The 12,569-nt window shown below is 41.8% G+C and overlaps 1 protein-coding gene across 5 annotated transcripts in view; it reads left to right on the top strand.

The window, feature by feature from the left end:
* The window catches only part of LEKR1 (leucine, glutamate and lysine rich 1), a 158,542-nt gene that overhangs the window by 48,441 nt on the left and 97,532 nt on the right, over nt 1-12,569 (top strand). For all 5 annotated transcript variants that reach the window (XM_084768792.1, XM_084768793.1, XM_084768796.1 and 2 more), the window contains 2 exons: nt 9,638-9,757; nt 10,612-10,787. In XM_084768792.1, coding sequence (XP_084624918.1) covers nt 9,638-9,757; nt 10,612-10,787 — 296 coding nt within the window. The remainder of the gene's footprint in view (nt 1-9,637; nt 9,758-10,611; nt 10,788-12,569) is intronic.

Genomic DNA, 12,569 nt, shown 5'->3' on the forward strand with positions numbered 1-12,569 from the left:
AAGGTACTGATGTTGCTAATTGGCCACTCACCAGCAACTTTTCTGAAAATTCCTCAGATTCTACCTCATTTGAGATTATGATGCTATTATTTGATGATCTAGAAACAGGCATTGCCTTTCATAATGGCGTTGGCAGTAGGCATGAAACATTGCCGTAGGGTCTAAGTTAGACAATGTTTAGTTAACTCCTGATGGCAGGAAATCTGGCAGAGTAAAATGGCCTCTTGGCTGACTGCAGGAGCTCTCAATCTGAATATCATTGTGTGATTTCATAATTTACAGTGGAATGTTTTCCTCAGAGTTTGACAGGTGATAATTTGAACTTTGAATAAATATTTTCTCTTCCTTATTCTTATTTTTGAAGGTGAAATGAAGAACATGTAAATATCTCCTTGGATTATTCTTTGGATATTTGTTGGGTGGCATTTTAAAATGTCATTACAGTACTAATCAAACCCTGAATCATCTTTGATTTGGAAGCAAAAATACAAACTCAGAGGTTTCTTATTGTATTTTAAGAAGAAAATAAGTGTTTCTAGAAACATTTTTCTTTCCTGCTGTGCCTAAACTATGCCCTTTCTCCTTTTTCTCTCCAGTCTTCCTTGGCAGCTCAGATAGGCCATATGTTACAAGCAGACCCTTGTAACCAGGAAGGTTTTTATTTACATTTTCCCAGCAGTACAAAGGCATACATGCAGGTGCCTCTTTCTGCCTTCCTTTGCAGCATCATCACACTGTAAGGCAGATGTCTTCCTCTTTATTCTCTCTTGTACCTAGCCATAACTGCTTGGGGACAGATACCATCCTTTTGTTTTTGAAGCCATAATGTTCTTGGTGTGATATTGTACTTATAATGGCATGTCACACATATTACTTAAAAAGTTTACCCTTTTCTACCTACCCAAATTACAATTTTATCAGAAGGCAAAGATGCAGACTGGAAGCTTTCACAGAGTCTCTTTTCCTTTTACTGGGCCAGTTATTGCTACTTCCAATAAAAAGGCAAGGCAAGGAAATCACACATTTTAGCAGTTCTTTGACTATTGTACATTTAGTTGCCTGAATACTTCCAGAAACTCATGCATCGCTGTCTTGAGCCTTGCAAGGAAGAGCATATGTGTAGGCCAAGGCTTGAAAGTGCTGTTTGGATTCCTTAGCACTTAGCTGGTTTATCATATTGTGTCTCCTGTGTTCTCACTGGTTTTTCATAATTTGTGCTATGGTTTGAATGTACCCACCAGCATTCTCATTGGACGTAATTAACCCTCCCTCTGAGGCATTAGCAGGTGAGACCTGTTAGGAGGTAGCCCTAAGTCCTCTGCCCCTACGAAGAAAGGAGCCCCCAGCTGGATTATTTGGAGTTTGCCTTACAAAAGCCAGCTGTACCCTCACGTTCCAGGTGATGTCCTGTGCCGCCTCTGAGACTTTGTAGTGTTGCCACCTGCAGGAAGGCCCTCACCAGCTCTGATTTATTTACCTTGAAACTCTCACCCTTCAGAACCATGAGCTGAATAAATTTTTATTCTTTTCTAGTTCCATCAAGTGAGGTAACCCAGACCCAGAAAGACACGCATGCTATATACTCATTTATAAGTGGATATTAGCCCAACATGGATGTCCTCTGAGAGACTCCACCCAGCAGGGGATCAGGACAGATACTGGGACTTGCAGCTGGACTCTGGGCCAAGCTCTGAGAGTGGTATGGAAGAGTTGGGGGATGGAAGAACCCAGAGGGATCAGGAGCCCCACAAGGAAACCATCAAAGCCGGTGGATCTGGACCCAGGGGGTCCTGTACAAACTGACACATCAACCAAGGATGTTGCAAGCAGAGAACCTAGCCCCTCTGTTCAGATGTAGCTAATGGACAGCTCATTCTCCACATTGGCAGTGGGAGGAGAGCGGGGACTGCCTCTGACATGAACTTTGGTGCCCATGATTTGATCATTGCCCCTTGGCAGGGTGGCCTTGCGGGCACACAGAGGAAGGGGGTGCAGACTGTCCTGATAAGACCAAACAGGCTGAGGTCAGATGGTGTGGGAGGAGCCCCTATTTCCCTGTCGGTGGTCTAGGGGAGGGGAATAGGGCAGAAGAAGGAGGGAGGGTGGGAACAGAAAGATAAGGGGATAAGTCAAGGTGTAATATGAATAAAGCATAATAAAAATATTTTAATAAAATATTTATTTATAAATCACACAGTCCATGGTATTCTCAGAAAATGAGCTACGTTATGAAAATGTTTCCAAGAGCAAATGAGTAGAGAAATTTAGAAGCGTGAATGCCATGAACTCTGATGAGGAGTAAGGCGACATGAAAACTAGGGAAAACTTGGCCATTGTGGTCATCTCATCAGAATGCTGATAAATATGGAAATGAGGATGCCCCCGTATTGGAAGTTAGAGACAACGCTGTCCTGCATAAGCAAACTGTGGGTGTCTTAGGACAGTGTAGAAGGCTGGATTTGAGAGTGATTGGCTGCTGGAAGAGAGTTCTAACCCCCAAGCCTTTGGGCTGCTATGATTAATTCCACTGTGTGGTTATGTAAGATAAGATAAAGAATCATTTAAAGACAGCTTATAATTTAAGAAGGAAACGGTGTAAAAGTTAGGAAATGTAGTGAGGCCATGCATAGGATGAAGGAACACTTTCGGCAGAGAACCCCTGTGGCAAGGGACTGTTTATTAAAAAGATAAGCACCCAGCAGGAAGCCAGGTGTTTATTGTATTTACAGTGGTATAGAGGTCTTAATGGGATTCCAGAGATTCTCTGTGACCCCTCTGTGCTCACTGAATCTAAGCAAAGGAGGGAGCAGGCCCTAAGTGTCCTCTATAGACTTGCCATTGAGAACTGTCAGGGAACTCTGCTCAACATCCCTGTACTGTGTTCTCCTCCCTGCCTGTGGCGCAGACAGGCCCAGATATGGTTAGTGCTGCCTCTGTTAAAGGCCTGCGCCACCACACCTGGCAGAGCCCTAATCTTTAATTCATGGACTAGGTCCAAACTCTAGCATCATATGCTGCTAATTCCATAGCAGAATAGACTCTGGACTATGGGGTGGGGGGTGCCTATCAACATTTTAAATGTTTGCCAACTGCCTTGGGAGGCTAGGCCAATATTTAGTAAGAATCTTTGCAGAGATTCTCTACTAGGCTGTCAGGGGTTGCCCATGAAGAGTTCTCCATTGGCCCTTGTTTTAGGACATCTTGTGCCTAGTTGGTGGTACTATTTGGGGAAAGGTCTGGATCCTTCTGGACTGTGGCAGATGTAGGTTACTAGAAGGTGGTGGATGTCTGCTCTGGTCAAAACTCTCTGCTTCCTGATCTGCCTGGATGTGAGAGCCTCTGCCACATGCTTCTTCTGTTACAAATGCCACCGTGTTTTGCTCACATCCAGTTGTCTCTGCCAGGTATTTGGTCATACTGATGAGAACAGTAGCTAGCACTGGGGCAGTGCTGTGCAGCTGGAGCCCAGAAGCCCTAGCCGTGGCACTGGCTGGCAGCAGCCTAGAAAAGGCAGTCAGCAGTGGATAGCCGCTGTTTTCTAGCCCGGGAGGCTGACCCCAGGATAGCTGTGAGGGCAAGGTGCCCAAGACCTTGACGGTCCATCTAGCGTGTCATGAGACAGGATATGGAGTGAAAGATTATTCTGGAATTGTATGATTCATGGTCTACCCTGCTGAGGTTCAGGCTTGCTTTGAGCCAGTTCCTCCCTTGCTCTCTTCTGGAACAGGAATGTGTGTCTGTCCCCGGCCCACTGTTACACATTAGACGCTTTCATTGATTTCACGGGCTCAGGGCTGGAACGAGTCGCTCCTGACTCACAGAACAGACAGTAAACGAGCTCGTGCTGAACTCAGTTAAGCCCGAGGCTTGGGATGGAAAGAAATGGTTTGTACTTGAGGAGGACCTCAGTATTGTTGACATGGGGGGATTACCATGGTGTGGATATGGATAGCCTGTGCCAAAACTCAATATTCTTCATTGAGAAGTGTAGAAGATGAGTCTTTGGGACGTAATTAAGACTAAATTGGCCCCAAAGGTTGTGCTCCCGTTTCACTGGAGCTTGTATTTTGTCAGAGGCAGAAAAGAGTGCTGAGCTAGGATGTCCTGTCTCGATATGCCATCCTTTCTAGTGCCATGAGACCTGCTGAGACTCCCCATGAGCAAGAAAAGCATAGCCAGATTCAATATTACTTGACCTTGTATCATCAGTCTTCAGAATTCTTTGTGTGCATATGTATATGTAGTGTAGATTCATGTTCAGGTGGGTATATGCTCAGGCATGCACATGCCTGTTCACAATGTGTGTGCATGCCTGTGGAGGTCAGAGGTGGAGGTTGGGTGTTTCTGTGTCCTTTCACTTTACTTTTCTCTATATAAACCTGGAGCTCACCCGCTGACGTAGACTGGCTGTTCAGAGAGCTCCAGGGATGCCTGCATGTCTGTTCCTCCATCCCAGCTCCCTAGCACTGGGCTACAGATGTGCACCTCAGCTGTTATGTGGGGACTGAGCATCCTAACGCAGGAGCTCATGCTTGTACAGCTGCCAATTTACTGGCTCCTCTCCCAGCCCCAGGAATCGTCACTCTTTGTAAGTTACTTTGTAACTTACTTTGTAAGTTATATCTCTCTCTGTGTGTGTGTGTGTGTGTGTGTGTGTGTGTGTGTGTGTGTGTTTGTGTGTTACATAAGCAGTTGTATTGTTTAGGGAATAATAACAAGAGAATATATGTATAAAATTTCAGTACAGATACAGTTGCAATCCCCACAAAATATACAGACAGACAGAGGTACATACAGACATAGGTACTGACATTATGGGCTGGGCATGCCCAGGGCCTGGGTGGGGCAGGAAAGAACTTCATTGCTCAGCTGTATCCACAGCCCACACAAATAAAGGCTGATGTGAGATTGGCTGAATAGATTCCCTAGAATAATGGCAATATTTGAGGAAGTGTTTTATATGAACAATGTGATTTTTTTAAGAATACTTATTTAATAGGGATTTTACTTTCCCCTCAAGTTGTCTTCCATCTCCTTACCAATTCAATCGCAGCAAACTATTTTACCTTCAGTTTTTGTATGTGAAATTATCTCTCAGTCTCTTAATACCAAAATGATTATTTTAAAATTACAGTTAATATTATAAAACTTGTTTCCACACTGATAAGACTAGAGAAAATTATATTTAATTAGAGAAAATTAAATTATGTTAATAGCCTAATCACATATTAAAGACGGTATAGAAAAATAAGTGAATAATCAAAAACAGAATAATGCCTGGATAAGTTTATTTGGACAAGGTGTTCTTAAAAAGCAATGCGGATTTGGCCCAATGCAAGATTCCTTTCTTTGATCTTCTCTGATTGCTTACGTATGTTAGTAACAAGTGGGATAATGATTGTACTTTTAACGTTTAAATGACTTTAGCAAAGATACGTTTTGGTAAGTAAGAATTCTGTAAGAGAATATAAGTGAATTCCATGTTAATTTTTAAAACGAAAGCAGATAACATTCAAAAGGGGGACTAAATGTTTTCATTAACAATTTTGTTTTAAATATTGCTTCTGTTCTCTCTACTTTTGTGTTAGGGCCATTTGCAGCTCAGTGCATTCCTGTGCTGATGGGTTTGAAGTTGCATGGCTCCTGCTAATAGGTTAAGTGCTTTGGTTTCAGCTCCTTGAGTTCCTCCGCACAGTTCTGTGCGGTGTAAGACTTCTTGCTGGTTTTATTGAGTGCTTCGTGACCTATCTGTCTATCATGTCTGCAGTCCTCTCTGGGATCCTGCATTCAGAACGGTAATCTAATGTTATGAACATATTTAGGTGGGTCAATTCCAGAAGTTACATGAGGCCGTTTGTGGTGCCCGCGCTACCACGGTACCGAGTCAAGGGCGAGGGGCTGTGGATTTAACTCATGCACACACATGCACACACACACACACACACACACACACAATAACACAGAGGGGGTCCTTCATGCTAAGAGCAACAGGCGCAGCAGCAGCCGCGGCAGCAGTTTATTATTCTCCCAGAGTTCCAAAAACCTTCTTATAGGCAGCAAAACAGGAATCCTCCTCCCAGGTGAAATCCCTCAAGAGGTGATTGCACACAGGAGGAAAAGTCTTGAGGAAGGGAGGGGCGCATTCTCAGATCAGTAAACATGACTAGCTAACCAAGATAAACACAGACACGGAAGCTGCTAGAAACAGGACATGAAACAGCAAGACAGCGAGACAGCCCAGTCGGGCCTGGTTCCTACAGCCATTTTCATAACTGGCAGGTGTTTTCCACTTCAGAACTTTGTTTCCCAGGAGCTGAAGACCATCTTGCTTTGATGAATTTCCTTGCTGTTGTCCTAGTTTCCCCCTTGATATGCAGGAGCTTTTGCTGTTAAGACCTTGATGGCATGTGATCCTGACTGAAAATTCACCATTGTTTTCAGACCCCTAGCTTCCATTTGTCATCTTTGATTGCTGCAAAATCAGTTGGAGGGGAAGACTTTAAAATAAATTACTCTGTCGATAAAGTCCCCACAGCTTCCTTGTATTTCTTGCACATTTTAGTACAGAGTGGAGAAAAGTTAAAAAGGAATTTACAAGTATTTTACTTGAGATTATTTTCATTATGAGTGATATTAACAGGTAACTCAAATAAAAATAATTGGGAGGTTAGTCCCTTTCCTTATTTGCTTTATGACCCAGTGGATTAAATATAATCCATTTAATCACGATGATGAGGGAAAACTTGGAAATAGATAATGGTAACAAATGTGCTTCATAAGCAAGAGACGTAGAGTATCAGTCACCTGTCTCCCAGTACAGGGAACATGCTGCTAGTCTCCATTTTCAGGAACACTCTCTCACTAGACAACATCATGTCCTTACAACGACATCATGCAGAATTATGACTGCTGGAGAAAACTGTGTGCTGCACAGAACATCAGTACTGTTTCTTGTGAGTTACTTTGCAAAATGATATATGTGTATGGTAGAAGCGAGCAGCCCTGCTTGTCTAGGCACGTCATGTTTAAGCATGTAGGTTTCATTTGAAGTAAGTACCAAGCACAGTCAAAGTACCAGCCTTCTCAGGGGCGGTGGTCAGAGGGCTCCACATGCTTACATGTAACATCCATTTAGGAACTAGCCTGAGGGAAATGAGTTTGGAAAGTATTTTAGCATTTATATTTTTTAATGAAACACTAAAATATCTTATAAAAAGAGGCTGAGAATTACTTTCCAATTGAATTTTGGTAGTTGAAGTAGACTGTAAATCAAGGCATGTTTAAAACACATTAAACATCAACAACAACAACAAACAAACAAAACAAACAAACAACAAAAAACATAACTTGCCAGGTGTGATGGCCCATGCCTTTAATTCCAGGGGAGGCAGAGGCAGGTGGATCTCTGTGAGTTCGAGGGCAGCCTGGCCTACAAAGCATGTCTAGGACAGCCAGGGCTATACAGAGAAACCCTGTCTTTAAAAAACAATAAATAAATAATAAATAAATAAATAAATATAATTACCTTTTATAAATGATATCTAGTGGCAGATAACTTGAAACTGTACACATTCTGTTTTCTCTGACACCTTTCCTTATCTTTAACATAACTGTCAGTAGAATTGTCTGAATTAGGTTTTTTTATTGACTTTGTTGTAGATAGCTGTCCTTTCTTTATGCTTTCTGCATATGTTAATTATAGATCTTCTGTGAGGACGGTGTTTGTGCTCCCCCTTTTATTAATCTGTGAGACATACTTGGCTTTGTTTTCTGGGTTATAATCTCAGACATTCAGCATATCATATTTGCCTCTCAGTGTAGACAAAGCTGGAGCATTTATTCCACCGGAAGTAGTAAACCAGGAAGCAGGCGAGACATGAGCAGTTGTGGGTACATGTGCATGTTATGAGAATGGCATCAGGGCAGATTATAAAAGAAGAGGGAAATCTCAGATGATTGCCTTGTGGTCACAGGGGATGAGAAGCAGAGAGGGGACTGGACCAGAAAGCTCTAGGAAGCCCACTTATTGGCAAAAGGTCAGAAAAATTCATGAGAGGAATGCAGAACAGAGGGGAAAAAGGAGACCATTGTAATTCCAAAGGCAAATAATAAGTGCAGTCTGACAGCAGCGAGGATGATAGGAACACTGAATGGAGCTTAATAAGAAGTGCTACTTTAAGCCAGGTGTGGCTGCGCATGTCTTTGATCCCCTCAGGGACAGGGAGGCAGAGGCAGGTGGATCGCTGTGAGTTTGAGGCCACCTGGTCTAAAAAAAAAAAAAAGCGTCTAAGACAGCCCAGGCTACACAGAGAAGCCCTATCTCGAAAAACCAAAAAAGAAGAAGAAAAAGAAGAAGAAGAGGAGGAGGAGGAGGAGGAGGAGGAGGAGGAGGAAGAGGAGGAGGAGGAGCTGTTTTCACAGGACTAGGGAGCCGAGGGAAAGGGCTGGGCAGCAGGTGTGGTGTCTAGGAAGATCTGCTTCTGTTTGCTGCTCCTCTACAAGGTCTGTTTTCCTTTCCACTTTTGTAGCAGAACTGTTACTAACCCTGGAGCCCAGTGTCCCCAGTTCAAGGACTATGCCTCCCAGCTTTGCTTGAAGCTGTGTAACCACATACTTTAAATCCCTGAGAAGCATTCAGGGGTCCTTTGCGAAGATATATTTTAAAAACGTTTTTCCCTTGCTGCTGCTGTTCTGAAGTGGAGGTGTGCTGCTTGGAGCCTCCATCACTGTCATGGACCATGAGGATAGAGTGGACAGAGAGCAGGAAGACCATGGGGTCCTGAGAACTTTACAAACTATTGTATTAACACAGTCTGCTTGTTTGTTTTGAGAAAGTTCTTTCTCTGTAGCCCTGAGAGGCCTGAAACTCACTGTAAGTAACAACTCAGCCTCACGCTTGCTGTGGTCTTCCAGCCTCAGCTTCCTGAGTCCTGAGGTGTAGGTATGCACCACTATTCCCTGCATGTGCATTAGAAACTGTCTGTGAGAGATGATGTTCAAGTATTAGTTATATGTACCTAAACCATTTCTTAACTGATTTGTATTCAAGTTACAATTTATACTACCTGGGCGTGGTGGCACATACATTTAATCTCAGCACTCAGGGAGGCAGAGGCAGGCGGATCGCTGTGAGGCAGCCTGGTCTACAAAGAGTCTAGGACAGCCAGAGCTATAGAGACCCTCTCTCAAAATAATATATTACAAAATAGTATAAACATGATATTTAATAGCATAGAGACAAATGCTAGAGGAAACAAGAAAAAAGCAAAAGCAATTGCCTTTGGCAGTGGGAATTGGGGTAAAATCAAATGTTTACCCCAGATAAGCATTTCTGCAATACTTAACATTTTTAAGCTATATACATCATTAATAAAATTAAGTGAACTTTTTTCTTTTTTAATTAATAGTTATATATTTATTTCCCACTTACAAATACTTCTCTTTTCACCTGGAATAATAACTGTTTGTTATGGCTTTCTGCATATTTTTGTATATAGTAATTTTCTTAATATAGTATATATAAAGTAGTTTCCTTTATCTACTTATTTTTATTAAATTATATTCCATTTTAATTTGAAAATGCTATTTATTTGGAAATATTGAAGTGTACAGTGGTATTGTTTGTTTATATTTTTAGAGTTCAAGATTCAAGCATGCAGTTAAAAATGCAGCAAAATGAATTTCAGAAAGTACAGAGAGAATTAGGACATGTCCAACATGAGTTAAAAATTAAACAAAAACAATCCCAAGTCTTCAGGTAAGATTATCTTTAAGAATTGAAAGTTATAAGTAGTAAAAATATACAGTAAGTTCTTACTTTATGAATATTCAATTAAACATTTTGGCTTCTAGTCTTGAAAAAAATGGAAACAGCTTCTTTTTCTTACTGTCCTTATATCAACTGATTTTTTTTTTACTAATAAAGAGTAATTGAGCAGGCAGCTTGTTCTGTTAACATCCTGTTTTCTTTCTCTGTAGTGACATTTTAAATGAAAGCATAGGAGCTAATGCAGTGTGGTGTGTGTGTGTGTGTGTGTGTGTGTGTGTGTGTGTGCGCGCGCGCGCGCGTGCATCACATGCACATTTCCCCAAAGGTGTTGTATTCCCTTGGGACTGGGTTTATAGATGATGGTGAGCTACCATGTGGATGCTGGGGATTGAACCTGGGTCTTCTGAAGAGCAGCCAGTGCTACTAACCATGCCTCCATTGCTCCAGTCCCCAGGTGGACATTTTCACATTATAATTCTCCTTGGTCCATTTCAAGAAAGCCAACAGTGAGTCAGCAGGTTAATAGCACCAGGCAGCTCTGGTTGCCAGTTGCTTGACTCCTACAGTGTCTGGTTTACTGCATATGAAGATGTCTGTCCTCTTTGTAGTTAAAATAACAAAATAGAAGTATCTTGGCCTTGCTGTGTAATTCAGTGTACCTTCACTATTCTCAGATTATATCTATTGTCTCTGCATAATATGTTGAAGTCTTCCTTTCACTGTCAGAAGTATTTCCATTAAACAATGGATTATATGATCATGATAAACCACTTTTGAAGAAGTATGTGTTGTGCTTTCTGTGTTTAAAAAAAAATCCTAATTTTTTGTTTTGCTAATTGCAGTCAAAGATTGTCAGAATACAAATACTTCTGGAATAAGACTCTTTTATTACTTAATTTTACTAAAAGGGAACTAACCAGTATTAAATATGAAATATATGATAATTTTCAAAACTGGACTTCACTGAAAGGAGAAGTTTCTCTACAAGTTAAATCTATAAGTGATACAGCCTCGGCAGGTTTGTTACATATGTTTACGGCCTAATTGCTTTGTCTGTAACTGGTACATCATAGTTATACAATCACAGTGTTACCTTGTCTATTGGGGCCTAGGCTCCGCTTTTAATACTGATTATTAGCTGGTACTGTAAATAAACATTTAGGTCCACTCCATTCCTAGAATCCAGTAGGAATCTAACATAAGCTACAGTACCTCCATCTAAAGCTGTAGTCAAAAGTATGATTACTCTTGTTAAGCATATGGATTTGTTTAAATTTTTTTCTCTTTATCTCAATGGCTGAATAGTAATATTAGATCACCCCCAAATACTAAATATAAATACTGAACAAAATTACTCAACATTGCTGAGAGACTGAAACCACGCATATAAAAGCAGAAGTGTCAAAGATTGAAAGAAGATACTGACTCCATGAAAGAGGCCAGCCTGAAAGGGCAGCATGGAGAAGTACATCTTCATGACCTGTTGGAAAGGGAAAACCATAAAACCATGAACTTCAGTGACTGATGGGGGCTAGAGGCAAGGACCAGTACATACCAGAGAGGAATTTAATTAATTATTTACTTTACATTCCGATCGCGGCCCCTCTCTCTTCTCCTCCTGGTCCCACCTTCCTCTTTTCCCACCCCTCCCCTATTCCTCAGATTAGGGGGGAGCCCCCCAACCCACACCTGCACAAGTCCAATCAGGACTGAGCACATCTTCTGCCCCTGTGGCCTGGTGAGGCAGCTCCTCCAGGGAGAAGTGATCGAAAAGCAGGCAACAGAGTCCATGTCAGAGACAGCCCCATTCCCGTGCCTCCCCTTACTAGGGGGCCCCACCCGAAGGCCAAGCTGCCCATCGGCTATGTATTACACAGAGGAATTTTAAGTTGTGGAAATTATTCTCTAGGATACTGAAGCGGCACATTCACATCATTATGCATTTGCCGAAACTTCCAGAATATAAAACACCAAGTGTGACCCTTAGTGTAAATGACGAGCTCTGGATAATAAGATGTCGCTGTTGATTGTCTTAAACCAGAGTCACCACTGTCCTCCAGGATGTCACTCGGAGGGGAGGCTGGGGGCGGGGGGGTGCGGTGGGAGGTATCTAAGAACTCAGATTTTTTTCTCACTTTTACTGTGAACCTAAAACTGCCTCAAAGTATTTTAAAATTAGTTTAAATATTGAAAAAGGATATGGAACTTGGTGAATTCCTTTCCTTTTTTATTTTTTCAAAGGCCAGTAGACTGAGGTCAGGATACTGTTTATTCTGCACAGAAGCAAAAAGTATGAAAGGAAAGTGTGTTCTTTTAAACTTGAAGATGAGAGGACAGAGATCAAGGTAGCCCCAGCCTCTGGGAATAGCCAGGTGCAGAGACAGCGGGAGAGAGCAGATTTTGCATGGAACTCTTTCCAAACCTCTGGCTTCTCTCTGGAGTACATGTACATAGGGAGGACTGAGCAGCCCACCTAAGTAAGACTAAGAGGGTTGCTCCTGTAACAGATACCTTTCCTGGGAAACAGATTTTATAGTTTGACTTTAGCTAAATTAACTGCTCATTAAAACAAAGCAGAACCGAAGGTTAAAAAGTACTCCTTGATTTTTAAAAATTATGTGCATAAATGTTTTACTCTGTGTATATATGTACATCATTTGTGTGCCTGGGGCCCAAGGAATCCAGAGAGGATTTTGTATGCCCTGAAACTGTAGTTACAGACAGTTGTGAGCTACCACATGGGTGCTGGGAATCAAATTTGGCTCCCCTAAAAGAGTAGACAATGTTCCTAACTGCTAAG

Source organism: Acomys minous (genome assembly GCF_964271855.1).
Source record: "Acomys minous genome assembly, chromosome: 19".
NCBI classification, from domain to species: domain Eukaryota; kingdom Metazoa; phylum Chordata; class Mammalia; order Rodentia; family Muridae; genus Acomys; species Acomys minous.